The following is an 18,735-nucleotide window of genomic DNA, read 5'->3' on the forward strand; positions in this document are numbered from 1 at the left end:
GGGGGGCGTAGCCAAGGAAACCGTCTCGCGCCGCCGCGGCCGCTTCCGGGACCGCCCCCGCCGCGCGCGCCGCCGGGCCAATGGGAGAGCGCGGCGCGAGGGGCCCGGCCAATGGGCGAGCGCGGCGACACGGGCCGCGTGCGCGCGCGGGGCGGGGCGGACAACGTGGCCGAAGGGGCTGTGGCGCCACAGGGACTGCAACTCCCGGCGTGCACCGCGGCGGCCCAGGGACTGCAAGGGCACCGCGTGTCAACGGGACTACAACTCCCGGCATGCACCGCCCGGCCCCCTCGCCCCGTCCCCTCTCGCCCCGCCCTCCCCTCTTGCCCCGCCCTCCCCGTACGCCCCGCCCCCTCTCGCCCCGCCCTCTCCTCACGCCCCGCCCTCTCCTCACGCCCCGCCCTCTCCTCACGCCCCGCCCTCCCCTCACGCCCCGCCGGGCACGGCTGCTCCGAGCAAGCCGGGAAATCATGGAATGGGTTGGGTTGGATTGGAGGGGACCTTCAGGATCATCTGCTTCCAGTGCCACCCCTGCCATGGGCAGGGACACCTCCCACCAGCCCAGGCTGCTCCAAGCCCTGTCCAACCTGGCCTTGGACACTCCCAGGGATGGGGCAGCCACAGCTGCTCTGGGCACCTGTGCCAGGGCCTGCCCACCCTCACAGGGAAGGATTCCTTACAAATATTTAATAAAAACCTGTTTGAGGCCGTTCCCCTCATCCTGCCCTTACAAAGAGTCCCTCTCTATCCTTCTCAGGCTCCCCTCGAGGAAACTCCTCACCCTCCGGCACCCCCTGAGTGAGGTCCATGCCTTGAATGAACTCCCGAATCACCCACCCCACAGAACCAGCCCAGCCTCACGGCACTGGAAGGGAAGAGCCTCTTTATTTCCACAACAAGCGTTTTTACAAAATTCCAAGCAAAATACGATGTGTTTCAGGTCTGCCCTTCCCTGGTGGAAAGCCCAGGGAAATGCCCCCTCACCCATCCCTGGCACTGCCCCCACTGCCAGGGGAAAATCACTCAGTCCAGGGGTGGGAATGCCAAGAGTGCAACAAAAATGCTGGACTGGAGGGATTAATGTAATTTCTGAGCTCGAGTGCAGGGTAACAGTGCGGATTTGTGAGCTCTGTCACCTCTGCCCACGTCTGGGAAAGACAAGGGAAAAGCCACTTTGTCCACTTGCAAAGGGCCAGAGGGTAGAAAAGAACAGTCCTCCAGCCATGGGAACTTCACTTGAGCCAAATCTTCCCTGTCCCCTCCTGGCTGTGACAAACCCCTGAGCACCAGCTTTCAGCAACCCAGGTCCTGTCCCAGGAAAACATCACCCGGGTCTGAGGAAAACATCACCCAGGTCTGAGGAAAACATCACCCAGGTCTATGGAAAACATCACCCAGGTCTATGGAAAACATCACCCAGGTCTATGGAAAGTATCACCCAGGTCTATGGAAAACATCACCCAGGTCTGAGGAAAGTATCACCCAGGTCTATGGAAAACATCACCCAGGTCTAAGGAAAGTATCACCCAGGTCTGAGGAAAACATCACCCAGGTCTAAGGAAAGTATCACCCAGGTCTAAGGAAAACATCACCCAGGTCTGAGGAAAACATCACCCAGGTCTGAGGAAAACATCACCCAGGTCTGAGGAAAGTATCACCCAGGTCTGAGGAAAACATCACCCAGGTCTATGGAAAACATCACCCAGGTCTATGGAAAACATCACCCAGATCTATGGAAAACATCACCCAGGTCTATGGAAAACATCACCCAGGTCTATGGAAAACATCACCCAGGTCTGAGGAAAACATCACCCAGGTCTGAGGAAAACATCACCCAGGTCTGAGGAAAACATCACCCAGGTCTATGGAAAACATCACCCAGGTCTGAGGAAAACATCACCCAGGTCTGAGGAAAACATCACCCAGGTCTGAGGAAAACATCACCCAGGTCTAAGGAAAGTATCACCCAGGTCTAAACCTGCCACAGAAACAACCCAGAAATCACCAGGATGGGAATCCTCGTGCTCTCTGCAGTGTGTATCTCACTCATATTAGAATGGATCTTTTCTTCTGCAGGAGACTCCCATTTTTTTGCCACTGTGCTAGTTGTCTTTTCACAAAAAAAGGATTAAAACCCATCTTGTCCCCCAGTTTTAGCTAAAGAGGCTGCTCCTGCTTAACTGTGAAGCACATGTTTGAAATTTGGAGTCACTCAACACTCAGTACCAACGAAAAACAGTTAATGATTTATAAAACCAAGCAGCTGACAGCAAAGTAGTGATTTGTAAAAAAAAAATAAAATCATCTGGCAGTGGTTTGTGTGTTTACAAATTATTGTTTTTGCATGAACTATAAGGAGGAAATGAGTCCAAGGCCTTTGCAAGGAGAACATCTGTGACCTCCGTGTTCCCATAGCACAGTGTGGCTTCTGGAATAAATAAGAATTGCCTTTATTTGACGACAGTGACAGAGCAGTTAGTCCAGTCACTCCACATGTCCCTTCCCTCCCTGTCCTGTTTGCCTGTCCCCCAGTGTCAATTCTCTGTTAGTATTACAGAATATTTTCAGAGCATTAAGAGCCTTTGCAGTTTGCTGAAGTTAAATGCCAACACATATTGAGCTCCCAGGACTTTGCTGTTCCTTCCCATGTCCTTATGGGCAGAAATCCTCCAGTCCTTCCTGTGTTTATCAGTAATATTTGCTGTCCTGTACTGGATGATATTCAGAAACAGCCTGAAATGGGGCCAAGATTTTAAGGTGCCTTAAACTGACCTTTGAAGTGAGGTCTGGCACTCTAAAACCAGGTTTATTGGGTTTTATTTCCAAGCTTTACTGGGCAGTCCACACACTTATATGCAAATAACACATATAACCAACTCTGGGCCTCCATCATGGCCTGATATGGATCAAAACAACTCTCTCATTTTAATAACTGCTTTTTAATGTGGTTCTGCCCTTCAAAAGCACCTGTAACAACCTTGGGCTGCTTTGCACGTCAGTGAACATCTCTATTGGACATTACATGCAATGATCATGATATTTCACAATTATTGCAGCTTAATTACATCATTCCCACACCCAAAAGGGCCTGCAGAAGTGGAATGGGAATGGCAGGACTCAATATTCTGTATTAGACAGTTGTAAGTGAATCTATTTTATGGTGGGAATTAAATGAGAGAGATGTTGCCTGATTGTTATAGTTACTGTAAACATTCTTATCTCTCCCTTCCATAAAATAAAACAAAATACAATAGATGTAAAGTGCTCTGGAAGGCCAAATAACCCCGAAGTGCAGAGTGGGACTGAGAAACCTGCTCCCATACTTTCCCCATTTTAAATATAGCAATAAGAGGAAAAAAATTTAGGATGTTTGCCTGTCTTTAATCCCCACCAAATCTTGAAATTAATGAAGTAGCCAGACTGAAGAGTTTGCTAAGAGTATGGCTTTTGAGCAACCTGCTAAATCAGCCACTGGGCTCTGTTTAACTCCTGGGAGATTGATTTATTCCCTGTATCCTGCATGCAAACACTGAAAACACCCCCGAGTGTGTGTCACAACCACCAGAACCAGAGCAGCACTTGTCAGATCCAGGCACTGAGAAGTTATGAGCAACACTAGAACAGTGAGGTTGGTAAAATGATGACAGCTGGGGCGAGCTGCTCTTGAAGCATTCAGTGGGGAGCACATTTGAAGTGAAACATGAGGTTTCTCAGCAGTGACCTGGTTTCAACCAACAAGAAACCCATCACCCATCACTCAGGAAGGCATCTATGGGAAACCTGGAGAGCTCAGGATCCCACAGCAAAGCCCATTTCCCCCAGCCCCAACCCAGAGAAGTGTACACAACTCAACAGCCCTAACTGGAGTGAACAAATCCTGCAGGGCTGGGCTGAAAAACGCTCCCTACTCTTCAGAGTTTGGCTGTACACAACCATCTTCTCTGGTTTCTTCTGTCAGAATATCTTTAACTTCTGGGGTTCTGATTTCTGTGTGCGAAGATGATTCATGCTCTGGCTCCCCCTGAGCCCCACCAGCCTGTCTGTCTCCTGTGACCTCTGAGAAGTCACTGCCCTCATGCTGCTGTGGCACCAGGGAGACTGTGCCTGGGTTTGCTGTGTCCAAAATGGGCACCTGTGCTGTGTCTGCACCTGCAGCAGGGCCCTGAGAGCAGCTCTGGGGCTCTGCCTCCCCTGGGATGGCATGGCCATGCCCTGCCCCTTCTGCCTCCTCTGGAATGGCATGGTCACTCCCTGCCCCTCCTGCCACCCCTGGGATGGCACGGCCATGCCCTGCCCCTGCTCCCTCCTCTGGGATGGCACAGCCATTCCCTGCCCCTGCTCCCTCCCCTGGGATGACATGGCCATTCCCTGCCCCTCCTGCTGCCCCTGGGATGGCACGGCCATGCCCTGCCGCTCCTGCTGCCCCTGGGATGGCACAGCCATGCCCTGCCCCTGCTCCCTCCCCTGGGATGACATGGCCATTCCCTGCCCCTCCTGCTGCCCCTGGGATGGCACAGCCATGCCCTGCCCCTCCTGCCACCCCTGGGATGACACAGCCATTCCCTGCCCCTGCTCCCTCCTCTGGGATGGCATGGCCATTCCCTGCCCCTCCTGCCACCCCTGGGATGACATGGCCACTCCCTGCCCCTCCTGCTGCCCCTGGGATGGCACGGCCATTCCCTGCCCCTGCTCCCTCCCCTGGAATGGCATGGCCATGCCCTGCCCCTCCTGCCTCCCCTGTGTGTCCCTCTGGCTGCGCCCCCTCCCCTCCACTGCCTCCCACCCCTGTGTACCACCCACTCTGCTTCATCCCCCCCTCTGCCTCTGCCTCCTGAGGTGGCTCTGAGCTCTCCACCAGCCACTCTGCCCGTGCCCCCCTGGAAAGGCTCTCCAGATTGGCACCAGCTGTGCCCAGACTGCAGGAGGGTGGTTGCTGCTCCCTGAACTCTGCACGTTCTGTTGCATCTTCACTCCTGCTCTGGCTCACCTCAATTCCTGCCACAGCCACTTTGCTCAATTCACTGCTCTCTCTCTTGTCCTCCTGCAACTTTAGGATCTCCCCCTCGCACATCTCCTTTATGTTCTCCCCTGCAGTATCTGCTGGTATCTCAACTGCCACCAGCAGCAAATTCCTTATCTCATTCACATCATCAGGAGATTTACAGCTCTTTTTTTCCGACTTGCTTTCTTTTTCAGGACCATCCCCAAACCCTCCTGTCCCTGTGTTATCCTGCTGGGAAACAACCCTTGTCTCAGTACTCGCTCCTTGCTCACTGCTTGCTTTTTTACTATCCTCTTCAAACCCTGTTCCCACCACATTTTCACTCTGAGATAATTTTTCCACAGTTTCTTTTTCTATCCAGTTTCTCTTTTCAGCATTCCCTGGAATCTCTGCTTCTGTTGCACTCCCATGAGGTGCAGTCAGCTTTATTTCAGCAACTTCTTCCCGTGCTTTGCTTTCTTTCTCAGTGCCACCGACAAATGCAGCATCTGTTGCCATTTTACTCTCTGAAATTGCCTTTTCCTCCACTGCTCCTTCAGGTTCTTTTTTAGGGCTGGCTCCAAAATTTCTCACTGCAGCTCCTTCTTCCTCCCCAGCTCCTTGTTGTGCATTGACCTGTGTCTCTGTGTTCACTGCACACTGTGGTTCCTTCTCCCAGGCACTTTTCCCCTCCGTGCCTCCCTGTTGGGCACGGGCAGCGGACGGAGGCTCCTGTTTCTCACTGCCCACTGCTTCCCTTGTGCTGCTCTGACCCCCAGCTGCCCTGCCAGAGGCCTCTGTGCCTGGTGCCTTCCCCTGCTCAGCATCCCTGTCCCAGGCAATCCTCCCCATGAGCATGTCCGAGCCCTGGCCCTCGGTGTCCGAGCCCTCGGCACGGGCGGCCCCGGCTGTCCGGGCTGGGCTGGGCTGGGCTGAGCTCGACGGGCTCCTCAGCTCTGCCAGGCTGGACACGCTTTCACAGCCCAGAGTCAGGTTGTCTTCAAAGAGGTTGTGCTTCTTCAGAGTGGCAGCTTCTTTGATCACTGAAGAAAAGAGAAAGACAAACCCTTTTGGAGAGACTGACAGAGTACAGTGGTTTCCCCAGTTCATGTCATACACTTGGATATTCAGGCAACAGGAATTTTCATTTTCAGTTTGCTTTTAGCTCACATTTCTTTTCTTGGCGTGGTGATTTTTTCTAACTGGTGGCACATCAATATTGACCTAAGCATTTCTGAAACAGAAAACTACCAGAGGACCTACGATGTGCAAAGGGAATGCTTCAGTGCAGAAGGGTTTACACGGAGTGTGTGATCAGAAGTGTCCTTGTTACATTAATTATTACATTGATATTTTTAACAGCATTGCTAATGAGGGTCTAGGCAAACATACTGTGCAATACATCTGCTTGTCTTTTTTATCAGGGTATAGACAGACAGACAGACCCAGGGAGATTCAAGTATTTCTTAAGTATTTATATTTATATATATATTTATTAGGAATAGTTTTCTGACACAAAGGCAGAGGGATCTGCAGGGAGTACTGCACTGGCATCAATGAGACACTACAAAGTGCATCCAGCACTTCGTTTCATCTGAGAAATTAAGTTTTGCTGCCATTACTCTTTGCAATTGTCTTAGTCTTGCAGTTGGCATAATCTTGCCATTTAGTCATCACCAAGTCTTTGACAATAAGGGCATAATCTCCCTCCTTAGCCCAGGGAATCGAGATCAAGTGAAATTGGCATAATCAGATATTGTCAGAAAAGGGCTTGGGCCAAGCTATCCCTTTGAGTTTCCCAGCTTTAGTAAAGCTGCCCCATAACTCAGATTTTAGGGCTTGCCCCACATCTTTAGTAAGCTAAATAAAAACATCCTTCAGTGTTGTAACCCCCAGTCTTGGGGAAGGTGGGACCTGGGTCTGAAACAGCCAGGTGAGGCCTTGGGGAAGCTCTGAAGGAAGAGCTCACAGGCCAAGGGCTGCACTGTTATTAGTCTGTTCTCACCTTTCAGGGCCTCTTCAAGCAGTGTCTGATACAAAATCTCTTCATACACATTCTCCACTTGGATCACACTCGTGTGGTCAGCAAAAATGTACTGCTCGTACTTCTGCAGCTCCTGTGCAGGCAGAGAAGAAAGGAACAGATATGGAGACCTAGGGATCCTGAGAGTCCTACTGCAGCCCAACCCCTGGAGAGGCCATGGAGCAGGTCTGACATCACTCCGTGACAGATGGAGGGGAACTGTTTGAACTGTGACTAAATGAACTACGGATGCCCCCAGTCTGTTATGTACTTATCAAACAGAGTTCCTGCAGTGCAAGCACCTTGAAACACACTGCAGGTCACTGCAGAACACCTGAACTGAGCAGCTGGTGAGGAAATGCCTCCCCGACCTGTTTGTCCAAGGAGGCAAAGCCACGGTGCACAGGAGAACAGGGTTTGGGTTTGTTTGTCTAATAGGTGTGTAACACTTTTACCTCACTGATTTATACACAAAGGCTGTCCAGCCAATAACTGAATCATTATTGTTAAGCAGCTGCTTGGTGGTCTATAAAAAGTAAATTAAGTGACCTTCTAGAAGAGGCACCAAACAAAAACCACCAGAGATTTTCAAGTCACAACCTGGTTGGCCTGTCAGCTGTCACTGATGCTTCCAGAGCAGCTGCTCACTCCTGCAGAGCAGCAAACACAAAAGGCTGGGGGGAAGTTTGCCCCACCACAGCTTCCTCTGTGTTTTGGGCAGAGACGTGAGGTGTCTCCACACATACTGCAGGTGATGAAAGGCTTGTCCCTGTGTGCAGACACCCTGTCTCCAAGGCACTCCACAAGAAACTATTGTTCTGGGGATACTAAGGAAAGTAGTGACATACAGAAGAGAGTGGGTTTAAATCTATGCTTGGAAGTTTTAAGATTTAGTAATCCACACTCAAAGACTTGCAAGTATAACCTGGCAAAACATTGGGGTTTAGGGTTGCTTCTGAAACAGAAACAAGCTGAAGAGCATAAAGAAGAGCAGCACACCCCAGGTGAGAGCTCACAACACCCAGCAATGCCTGGGCATCAGTGGAAACAGGGCAGGGAGCCTGGCATGGCTTGGGCAGGTACAGTGACAATCCAAAAGGGTACCCATGGGCTTCCAGAGGGTTCAGACTATTCTGAGTCAAGGAACAGCATTCCAACAGGCCCCTGATGCTGCCACACTGATACCATCTGACATCTCCACCAAACTCTGGCAGCCACATCTGCTGACTACTGACATACCCTGTATGACTAAGGGCAAGAGAGATCATCTGTGTGATTATTTCCTGTTTGTTGACACAATACTTCCACTTAAAACCACTGCAAGCAAGGGCATGGCCTCTCTCATGTGACTCCTGCTGCCCAAGGAGGCCCTGGGTGCTGAAGGAGGTGGCCAGCAGAGGCTGTGCAGGGTCACAGCACTGCCCTGAGGTGCTGCTGAGGGGGAATGAACACACAGACAAGCTCATCACCTCCACCCCAACTGTCCAGAGCAGCCCAGTCTGGGGGACTTCAGATCTCTAGGGAAGGAATGAACCAGGGATGATCAAAGCACTGCAGCTACATTTGAGCAAACAAGTTTCCCTGTTTCTGGGATCTTCCTCATGCTTCCCCAGTACATGGGCTGGCAAATCTGAGCCCCATTTGGCCAAGCAGGCACCCAACTGCACAGCTCTCCAGGAGCAAACAGCTACAGTGCCAAGGACTGGCTGGCAAGTGTTCCTCCTCCCCGACTGTTATTCTTGGGGCTGTGTTTTTGAAACCCCAGAAACCTACTGGTTTGCATGTTGAGGCCAGGCTCCTCTGCAGTGTGGGCAGGGTGATCTGCACCAAGGCCTCCTGGAAGATCTTCTTGCGGACGGTGCTGCTGTCGTAGTCGTATTGCTGTGAGGACACACCAACCACAACAGGCCCAGGGTTACTCACCACTGGGGTTACTCATCACTCACCCCACCAACTGCTCTGTCAGCCTGAGCTGCTGCAGCACTCAGGGCTTTGAACTGCCATGCAGGTTAGTCCAGTTTGTGCAAAACCACTCCAAAATCTAGTTTGCTGGGATCTCTTTCCATTCCAGTTTTTTTCATACTTAGTCTATAAATAGTCCCTGCTGGCCCTCCCCAGGTATTCCAGCACTGCCTTTTCCAAGAGGAACAAATCCTAGGGGGAGGCTGAGTATACAGTTAATTAAAAAATATATATCCACATTCACAGCATCATCATCATCTGATTTAATCACAATTAAAGGGACTGCACATGCAAGTACTTTTGTGTCTGCCCAGAACGAGGTGTTACCCCTCAAAGGAGGAGCTTTGCCACGTGCCACTGAGTCAGAATGTCCAGCTGGTTGCTAAGAGATCTTCTTTCAAATACAGTGAAAAATTCATATAAAATGTATTTTCTGTTCCTAAAAAGGCAGAACCCAAGGTGTTCCTGCCCAAATGTGCTACACAAGCTTTACCTTCAGCACTCTCAGCTTGACCTTTTCCATGGTTGTTGCCACTTTGGCTGAGTCTGCCTGGAGACTTGGAGAGAACAACTGCTCAAAAGTATAAACTGCATTTTCCATCAGCTGAAAAGAGCCATCAAAAAATCTGTTAAAGATCAGTCACATAAAATTCAAGTTACATTTTCTTATTCTCTTGCATTAGATAATCTAAGCAGGTCAATACTCCAAGTCTGCTCATATAACTGGACAGTTCTATCAGCAAACATACTCAGAGTAGATTCATTTATATTGTCCAAAAAATTTCTGCTGCATTTCAGTTCTCAGAAGGGCAACACGGTCTGAAATGCTGCAATAAATAAAGATAATTAAGCCCTGCTATCACAGCTTTCTTGTACACATTTGATCTCAGGACACCACCCAAACTGATGGTTACAAAGCCAAAAAGTAGAATTGATTATCTACATCTGAAGACCACAGACAAAACTCATAATCCCTAATAAGAAGACTCCCATTGACTCCTACCATTAATCATTAATAAATAAAAATTATAATAATAATTAATACAACAGATATTTTAAGGTAATTACTCATTAGCTTTCCTTGTAATACAAATAATCATCAGCAAAAATTGCACAGAGTGCAGTAATTCCTCACAGAATTATGTTAAGCTGGCATTTACCATATTTTCAGGTTATCCAGAGATTCATTAAAAACATGAGCCCCCTGCCCTGCTCTGAGAATGCGTTTCAGACGGTTCTGCAGGCGTTAATTGCGTGTGTTTAACGAGGTCTCGCCTTTTTCGGCTGTTTCCATTCATACTTTAATCCGTTCTGATGGGAGCAGCGCGGGGAGATGCCCGGGGGGGCTGCCCATTGATGCCAGCTGGGCACTGTGCTCCCGAATTTCCCGAGGTGGCCACTAGAGGATGCCAAGTTCCCAAGGAAGGGAATTCCGCTCCAGCCTCACCCGCGCCAGGGCTGAGCCAAACGCTGCCCTGAGTTAACACTACACGGACACACAACACGTCTGATTTTACTCAGGAAGAAAAGTCCATGGACACAAAGGGAAACTACTCCTATTTTTAGGAGGAAAACACCAGACTTTAAAGAGCAGTAACACCATTTTTCAAACTACTCATGCTATAATTTAACTTATTTCTTGTTAACTTCGACTCATATACTGTTTAGAAAAAAAACACCACTTGGGTTTATGGGATTTCTTTCTGTTCAATTCCTTCTCTTACTGAAAGACCCTTTCTTTGGCAGCATTTTGCAGTGGTCCCTCCTGAAAGACCCAGACATGAGATCAGAATTTTATTTCTGAGTAATTCCTTGGCTGCTGGTCATGGCTGTACCTACGAGTGCTGCTTTCAGGCAAACCCTGTCCCAGTGCTGTGCTAGACACTTGTTTTCCATATTCATAACTCACCCCACAGACCTGGACCAGCTCCACTTCACAAGATTCCTGACTAGATTATTTAGTTTCCCAACTGCAGATTAAAATCACAGGATTCAACTGAGAGCTACAAGGCCAAGTGTGTCTTGTGATCTGGCAACTGAAGTGAGTCTGCTGGCCAGCTCCTTAGAGATTTCTGGCCAGGCATCCAGAAGGAATAAAACCCAAATTACAGGCTATACCAATGCACACAAGAAGGCAAAAAGAGGTGGAGTTCACTTTTCCCAAGTTTCCCTGAAAGGCGAAGCTGGTGAAGCACCTCCATGCAGCTCCATCCTGAGACATTGTCTGTCTCCATATAATTACCAGTTTCTACCATTACACTGATTTAGTTCATATTAATGAGAAAATAAACTACCAAGGAGAAGACACTCCATTTTGGTAAAATATATTTAAGAACCTTCCTGAAAAACCCACCCTTGGAAGAGGCAATCAGGTAGATTTTAGCCCCCTACATTGGTTCCAAGCACAATCTTCTGGGGTGCTGAGACACTGGGAATCCAGGCCGTGAAAGTTCAGGGCAGGAGATGATCCATTCGAAACGTTTGTGTCTTGCTGAACAACTCACACACACACAGCCTCACAGATACAACTATCACGCAGCTCCTGCTGGTCTCCCCAGGTTTTGTTGCCCCCACTTCCACTGAGAGAGTCTCTGGGACTCTTGTGCAGCTTTTATCAAGATCACTTTGAAGCAGATTAGCAGGACAAACCTAACCTGTTCTCTCAGGAGAGGAAAAACTGGATCTTATGGTACCTCTTGCATGAAGTTCTGTGTCCTCTGAATCACAAAATCAATGTGATAGACCTTGAAGCGACTCTTGAGGTCCTGAAGGAGCTCCTGGAGTAGGTTCACCTTCAGGTAGCAGGGCTCCATTTTCACAGAGTTGAAGGGCAGGTTCATGAGCTGATCCACATTCTGCATTCCAGTGGGAAGAACAGGTTTGGAGAGACAGCAACCAGAGGTGAATTTTTACTAGAAAATGTAACAATTTGGCCTTAAACCAAATTCTGGTATCTACACAAATAACACAAGACTTTCTAACAGCCAGAACCAAGCACTAACTCACTGCCACCTGGGAAAGCAAATAGTGCTCTCACCCACTGTGGTAGTTCTGGCTTAAGTTTTAGCCAGGCCTCAATTTAGCAGGCTCAGAGAATCCAGGCAGATTAGGAGAGACAGGTGTCACCTGACTTAATTAACCAAAGAAATATTTCATACCAGATGACACAAACTGGGATATGAATACAGTAGAGTAGGAGGAGTTTCTCAGTTCCATCATGGCCAAAGAAGAGGCAAGACATGCAGCTGCTGTCTTGCTGAAGTGGGCCTTGGCTGCTGCCCGCCCACTGCTGCTTCACATTTTGTTTGAGTTCAGGGAAGTAAAAATGTTATTGTTATTCTCTTTCTTCTGCCTTGCTGGGTATCATTTAGATTGTTTTATGGATCCAGAGTGATGGAATCTGTTTTCAGTGGGAGGTAGAAAATTGTTGTATTTAACTTGTGTGCGTGTTATATTGTAGTTTTAATTTTCTCTTTTCTATATAATTATAAATGATTAATTTATGTTTAAACCTGTTTTGAGTTTCCAGCTTTTTTCCTTTCTCCCTTTTCTCAGCGGGAGGGGGAGGGAGGCTCACACTCTGTATTGGGCAGTTGGCATTTTGCCAGCTCAACCCAAGACAGCCACATTCCAGCCAAGTCCCCATGCCAATACGAAGGCTCCAAATCTCTTTTGTCTCACCTCCTTTAGCTTTGTCATGTCATTGGTCTTCTGGAAGTCCTGGATGAGTTCATTAACTTCCTTCTCGAAGAGGGAGCGCACTTGGGCGAACCCAGAGCTCACGGGGCCCATGAGCTCCTCCAGGATGGAGGGGAGGAAGGGCTGGATGTTCTCTGTGCAGCACCTCTGGGCAGGCTCCGACACGGTGGCTGGGGGGTCACACAGCACAGCACAGCACTCAGACACACAGTAAGAGTCATTCACACTGGTCTGCTTTACAAGGAATTAAATGATTCCGTATTTTCCCCTGGAGTTACACCTCCACCAGGATGCTGAGGGTGATAAAAGGAGGGGTCACAGTTTCAGGAGTGACCAAGGAACCTCTTTCCTCGTGCCTCACCTAAGCAGCTGTGAGAGGGGAGGAAAGGGCAGCTCTAGGGATCGATTAGCAGTAATTTATTTATTTATTTGCTAGTTTAAGCAATACCAATAATGCCTTCCCTGCTGGTTCAGCAACCAGGACCATTGCGTGGGTGTGACCAAAGCTGTGCATTCTAAACCCTCTGGGCCATTGCCCACAAACTGTTCCCAATGGACCATTGGCAGCAGCTGCCCAGGGCACAGCTGAGCCCTCAGGCTGGCAGCTGGCTGGGAAAGAAGCCTGGCAGAGGAGCTGGGAGAACTCCCCTCCAGGGAGTCCTTGGCACCTCCACACCCACCTGAGGGCTCAGCTCTGCTCATGGGCCAGCAACCATTCCAAAATCCCCCCTGACTCCCAGAGTCAGATCCCCCAGTGTGGAACTCCCTGCCCTGGGGGAGGGACTGGGGGCTCCCACCTGCACCTCAGGGGAGAGAATCTTGGGGTTTGGGGACTTCTGGGACCACTTGTGGGATCCAGAGGAGAAGCAGAACCTGGACAGGAGGAGCCCACCACTCTCCACCAGACTGTGACATCATCTGCACCAACAGGTTTTTTTTCTTTTCCTTTTACTTTGGACTCGGGGGAACCACATGGGGCTCAGCACAGGGGCCACCAAACCCCCCTGTGTTTGTGCCCCAGGGGGCTGGGTTAGACTGCTGGGGTTGGGGGTTAAACCCAATTTCTCTTTGTGCCATTGCATTTCTTGTAATATTGTTATTAAATTGTAACTCTGATCTATAACCTCTTTTGTGTTGGGTTCATTTGTCCTGCCAGTTTCCCTTTAAACCAGCACACCTGCTTTGTAAACTCATTTGTTTATTCACAGGAAAACGATGATTGCTTCACATCAGTTTAAAACCAGCTCAGAAGCTCTTGGGTTTAAGTGCTCTTTGGCAGCCTATGAACTTTTTGCATAAGCAGAACCTCATTTGGTGGTGCATTCCTAGAGATTAAAACCACTCCACTTTGAATTATGCTCATGTGACCTGTATCTTCACCACCTGAGGCTGTCCAAGTCAAAATGAAAGCAGAGTGAACAGCTCTAACCAGGACACTCAGAGTCTGTCAGCTCCAGCCTGGTATTTCTACAGACACAGCAGCCACGGGTATCACTTCCCATCAAAGGCAGGATTCGTTTACTGAAAATTGGTGTCTCCAGCTGGATTTTTCAAAACACGAAGATTTCAAAACAATGACATCTGGTAATTTGAGCAGCACAAAGGGAAACTTTAAATACTGCTCCAAAGCACAACTATTCCTCCACTAACCTTTGATTTTTCCAGCTAAGAAGTTCTTGGAGTTCAGAATCTGATCCATGTCTGAACGAATGGTTCCCTCAAGAGTTTTTGCAAATTCTCTGCATTCTTCTTTCAAGGTACTTAATCCTTCTGCCACCTGCTGCTGGACTAAGCCATAAGTTTCTTCTACGATCTAAACCCAAATGAAATGAAGAAGCACAGATCAAAACCAGCATCCACAGAGAGCTGCTCTGAGAAACAAGTACCAGCACTTACAGCAAACCAGGCCCGCTTCCTGTCGTTCCTCTTCCCCTTCATTTTAGGCAGGATCATTGTCTGAAGGTTGGGCAGCAGCTCCTCCATCACCAGGTTGCTCAGGATCTGTAAGGGCAGAAGATCCATCTGAAAACTGAGCACCTGCACCACAGTGATGTGACAGGCAACTCCCACACACAGTGGCTGAGCTCTCCCAGGTTACCAGGAGCACTGGATTCCAAACATTAGGAAAGCCTGAGGGAAGCAATGATCACTGTAAGGCTTTGGGAGACCCTCCAGCAACTGAGAGCAGGTGAACTGAGATGCCTGTTACCATTTACTGTGTGCTACTATAAAATTGCCATGTGCAAATCAATGGAGCTGAAATTCACGATTTCAACTGAGAAATTGGATCAAAACCATCAAACAGTTGGTTTGCTGATTGCTGCTCCCCCAAACTGACCTTGTTCTGGGATGCCCACACCCTCCCAGAGGAGGGACCATGGGAGAGAAATTGTTCTGAGGAGTCATCAGACAAAGGGTATTTCTGACAGGAAGATCACTGGCCAAAAAAAGGAAGACTTGACTGAACCAATGTGAATCTCCAGCACTTTTTTGAGTGAGCACCAACTTCTCAGCTCAAACAAGGGAAGCAGGAGATCCCAAGAAAAACAGGACAGAGGACAGAAGTGGAACCCAGTAATGTGTGCGATCTGAGAATCAAATAATTCTATTCTGACTTTTTTAATTAACTTCTGTTTTCAAAAAATGTGTAACATGATCCAAAAGATTCATTAGCTCCAGCCTAATCCTGAGGCAAAAGGATGAAATAAATAGCTGTTGGAGTTTGGGAAAACTTTTCCAAGCAACTTCTTCTCTCACTAAAAGACAACTATACTGGTCTAAAACCAGTAAAAGGTTCACACTGTATAATTCATATACACTCAAGTCTCCCAACACCTCCAGATTCCTGAACCATGTGAAATCTATAACCTAAGAAGATATTTGGTGGCAAAGGTGCACCACAGAAGAAAGGCAGGAGGAAGAGAAGTTCAGAGGGGCTTCTACACATCAAGAGTTCATGATGGAACGTGGGAAAATCAAGGAAAGGGTACCATTGCCCCATTTTCTGATGTTCTAAATTGACACTGAGCACTTGTGTCCCTCAAGCACATTTTCCCTTTGGATTCAGTGGTTGCAGAAGAGACCCATCACCCTCTCTCTGATCCCAGCATCTAACTGGCAGATGGTTCCATCAGAAAGGAAAGACAAGGACTGGGAATGTGGATGACACCAGTTTAGGGAGGAGTCCACAGGCTGGCAAGGAGGGCTGAGGAAACAGGGGGGACAAAAACCTCACCAGGTTCAGCAAAGGCAAATGCACAGTCCAACACCTGGGACAGAACAAACCACAGAGACACAGAACAAGTCTAGAAAAAGGCCAATAAAATGCCTCTTAAGGTGCTGTTCATTTCTCACTTACTCTGGGTAAAGGATTTGCCCAGAAAAGCTGTGGCTGCCCCATCCCTGGCGTGTCCCAGGCCAGGTTGGACAGGGTTTGGCACTGGAGGGGCTTTGAGGTCCAGACCAGTCTGGGATTCTGGGATTCTATGACTACCAGCTTGCTCAACAGTCTCTCTCAGTGGAGTCTCCCAAAGGACACAGCCCTCCCTGCACCCCAGTGGGGCCTCAGCAGGCTCAGTGGGGAGTGTTTGACCCCAGCTCTCTCCCTTGTTTCAGCGGCAGCCCAGGATCACAGCCCTCCCTCTCCCAGGGGCAGGCTGAGCCCACACAGAGCACAGGAACACCCCTCAGCTTTCTGTTTGCATTGTCAGGGCTCTGCCAGCCCTGTCAGTGCTTCCTGACTCTGAACCTCATGTTTTACAGAGGGTTGGAGGCACCAGCACAAGGACAGGGAAATGGCGGCAACTCAGACAGCAAAAGAAAGGGAGGGTTCTGACTGTGTGCCAGAGTAAAGCAAAGCATAAACAGCCCCTACAGAAACACAACACACAGCACTCTACTGTAATACACCTCTAATTGCAATACATTGTAACTGCAGTTTCATTTACTTAAGTACTTATAGATTATGCCACAGCAGCACTTCAGATTCAGCTCTATTGACTCAAACACCTGTCAAAACCAATGGATAATTCAGTTCCTGAAGTAAAGGCTCACTTAAGAAAGATCTCATGAATAACCCACACTGACACAAATAATCAGTGTGACAACAGATCCAATATGTTTAGGAGCTGATGAAATGGCATGAGGCTGTGCCAGGGCAGGGTCAGGTTGGATCTCAGGACAAGGCTCTTCCCCCAGAGGGTGGTGGGCACTGACCAGGCTCCCCAGGGCAGTGGGCACAGCCCCAAGGCTGCCAGAGCTCCAGGAGGGTTTGGATGATCCTCTGGGGCACAGGGTGGGATTCCTGGGGTGTCTGTGCAGGGCCAAGGTTTGGACTGGATGGTCCTTGTGGGTCCCTCCCAGCTCAAGATATTCTGTGGTTCTGCATTCTGAGGAATCTCGAGTTCTCTGGGAACATTTTCAGGGAATTGTAGGTGTTCTCCAGGTGCCTGGGTGTGTCCACACTGCCCGGGCACAAGTGGGGGCACTGACTTGCCCACTATAAATGAACAGCAGCAAATGTGTTTCTTGGCATTCTGCAGGGACTTTTACAGCAACAAATTGCAGCCTGCTTGTTCCAAACCACTCTCTTAGTCTGGATATTTGCCTAGAATAATTAGTGTGTTTGGTCCAAGCAGGCCTGAGAACACACCACACTTAGAGAGTGAGTTATTATGAGGAAGATAATAGTGGACTCAGCTGGATGTCTTCTGATTACAGCTCTCTGGAGGGATTTGGGTTATGAGTAAGTTGGCAAGCAAAACTAAAAATAAAATGAATTAGCACTATAATAGCTCCATAACTTGAAGGAGGAGGGGAGAAGATAAACCCCTCACTCCCTGCCCTGGAAGGATGGAACTCCTTACAGTTGGGAAATTTATCATCACTCTTTAGCAGGAAACTTCAATCCCTGACATGATGGCACTGGCAAAAGCACTGTTTGTAGATTTCTCTGCAGTTTCCACATTTTTCAGCATTTCAAAGGTAGGCTCCTCCTAAAAGAATAATCTGGTTTCTTAGAACAAACCCCTCTCCATCAGGTTTTTTTCCATTTTCCCAAAGGGAGCCAGATTTCATCATGGAAAACACCCAGCAGCTGGTACTGAAGTCAACAGTTTCTGCTGAGTGCTCAGTGCTTTAAAAGAGAATTATAAATCATGGTCCAAATGGCTCAGTTGCCCTAAAAGGCACATGAAGTGATGCCAGAGGGCCCATCCCGTGGAGTTACCTCAGACACCATCAGTGTTTCCAAGCCATGCACTCAGCTGCCCAAATGTGCACCCAGACCATTTCTGCAGAACTGAAGTACACATATTTTGGTGCCTCAGTGTGACTGTTATTATGCAAGACTCTGTTTCAGAAGCTTTTATTAAAAAAGAATTATCACTTGCATGTGAACAAGAAGTACCTTAAAATCTCAGGTATTTCCACCTATTAAGTGTTCCCTTTAAAAATGCCATTTTTTCCAAGAGGCTTTACTATCCTCAGAGCTGCCATAGTCAAAGCAAAAAAACCCTTAGGAATATATTCCTTTACCTCTTTTTCATTGCCAGTTATCATTTCCCACGTCCCATAGTGGCCTTTCTCCTGCCGGAAGAACTGAATGGCTTCCAGGAACGCCTCGACTTCGTACGTGGTCTGCTTGAGAAAGTCTGGGGCAAACAGAGAGGGACAGGAAAGGATTTACCCACAAACAGCCCTTGAAACCAACCCTCCTTGTCTGATCCATCCTCCCATCCCACATGCACCAACAGCAATATTTTAAATCATTTACTAAGCCTGAATGCCTGAAGACCTTGAGCTCTCATGAAGATTTCCAAGTGTGATGGTGAATTATCCCATTGCACAATGAACCATCCCCAAGGCATCACACCCCAGCTGAGGAGATAACCCAACAGCAGCAGATGTTGCTGGGGAGGAAGATAAGGGAATAGTTTTGTGGCATCAAACCTTGTCTGGCAGACTGGAAAGGCAGCACGGACATATGAAAGCTCATGCCCTACATTTATACATTTATAAGATGGCACAGAGGAAGTCTGGGACATCATGTACCAGGGCCAAAAGTTGGGAA

The 18,735-nt window shown here is 48.6% G+C and overlaps 1 protein-coding gene across 1 annotated transcript in view; it reads right to left on the minus strand.

The window, feature by feature from the left end:
- Nucleotides 1-866: 866 nt before the first annotated feature.
- Nucleotides 867-18,735, minus strand: part of NIBAN1 (niban apoptosis regulator 1) — a 66,111-nt gene continuing 48,242 nt past the window's right edge. The window contains exons 6-14 of the mRNA XM_071565648.1: nucleotides 18,201-18,316; nucleotides 14,562-14,666; nucleotides 14,316-14,478; nucleotides 12,648-12,835; nucleotides 11,660-11,821; nucleotides 9,460-9,570; nucleotides 8,778-8,885; nucleotides 6,987-7,098; nucleotides 867-6,024 (exon numbers count right to left, since the gene is read on the minus strand). Coding sequence (XP_071421749.1) covers nucleotides 3,905-6,024; nucleotides 6,987-7,098; nucleotides 8,778-8,885; nucleotides 9,460-9,570; nucleotides 11,660-11,821; nucleotides 12,648-12,835; nucleotides 14,316-14,478; nucleotides 14,562-14,666; nucleotides 18,201-18,316 — 3,185 coding nt within the window. The 3' untranslated portion in view covers nucleotides 867-3,904. The remainder of the gene's footprint in view (nucleotides 6,025-6,986; nucleotides 7,099-8,777; nucleotides 8,886-9,459; nucleotides 9,571-11,659; nucleotides 11,822-12,647; nucleotides 12,836-14,315; nucleotides 14,479-14,561; nucleotides 14,667-18,200; nucleotides 18,317-18,735) is intronic.

Source organism: Pithys albifrons, chromosome 10, assembly GCF_047495875.1.
Source record: "Pithys albifrons albifrons isolate INPA30051 chromosome 10, PitAlb_v1, whole genome shotgun sequence".
Lineage (NCBI taxonomy): Eukaryota > Metazoa > Chordata > Aves > Passeriformes > Thamnophilidae > Pithys > Pithys albifrons.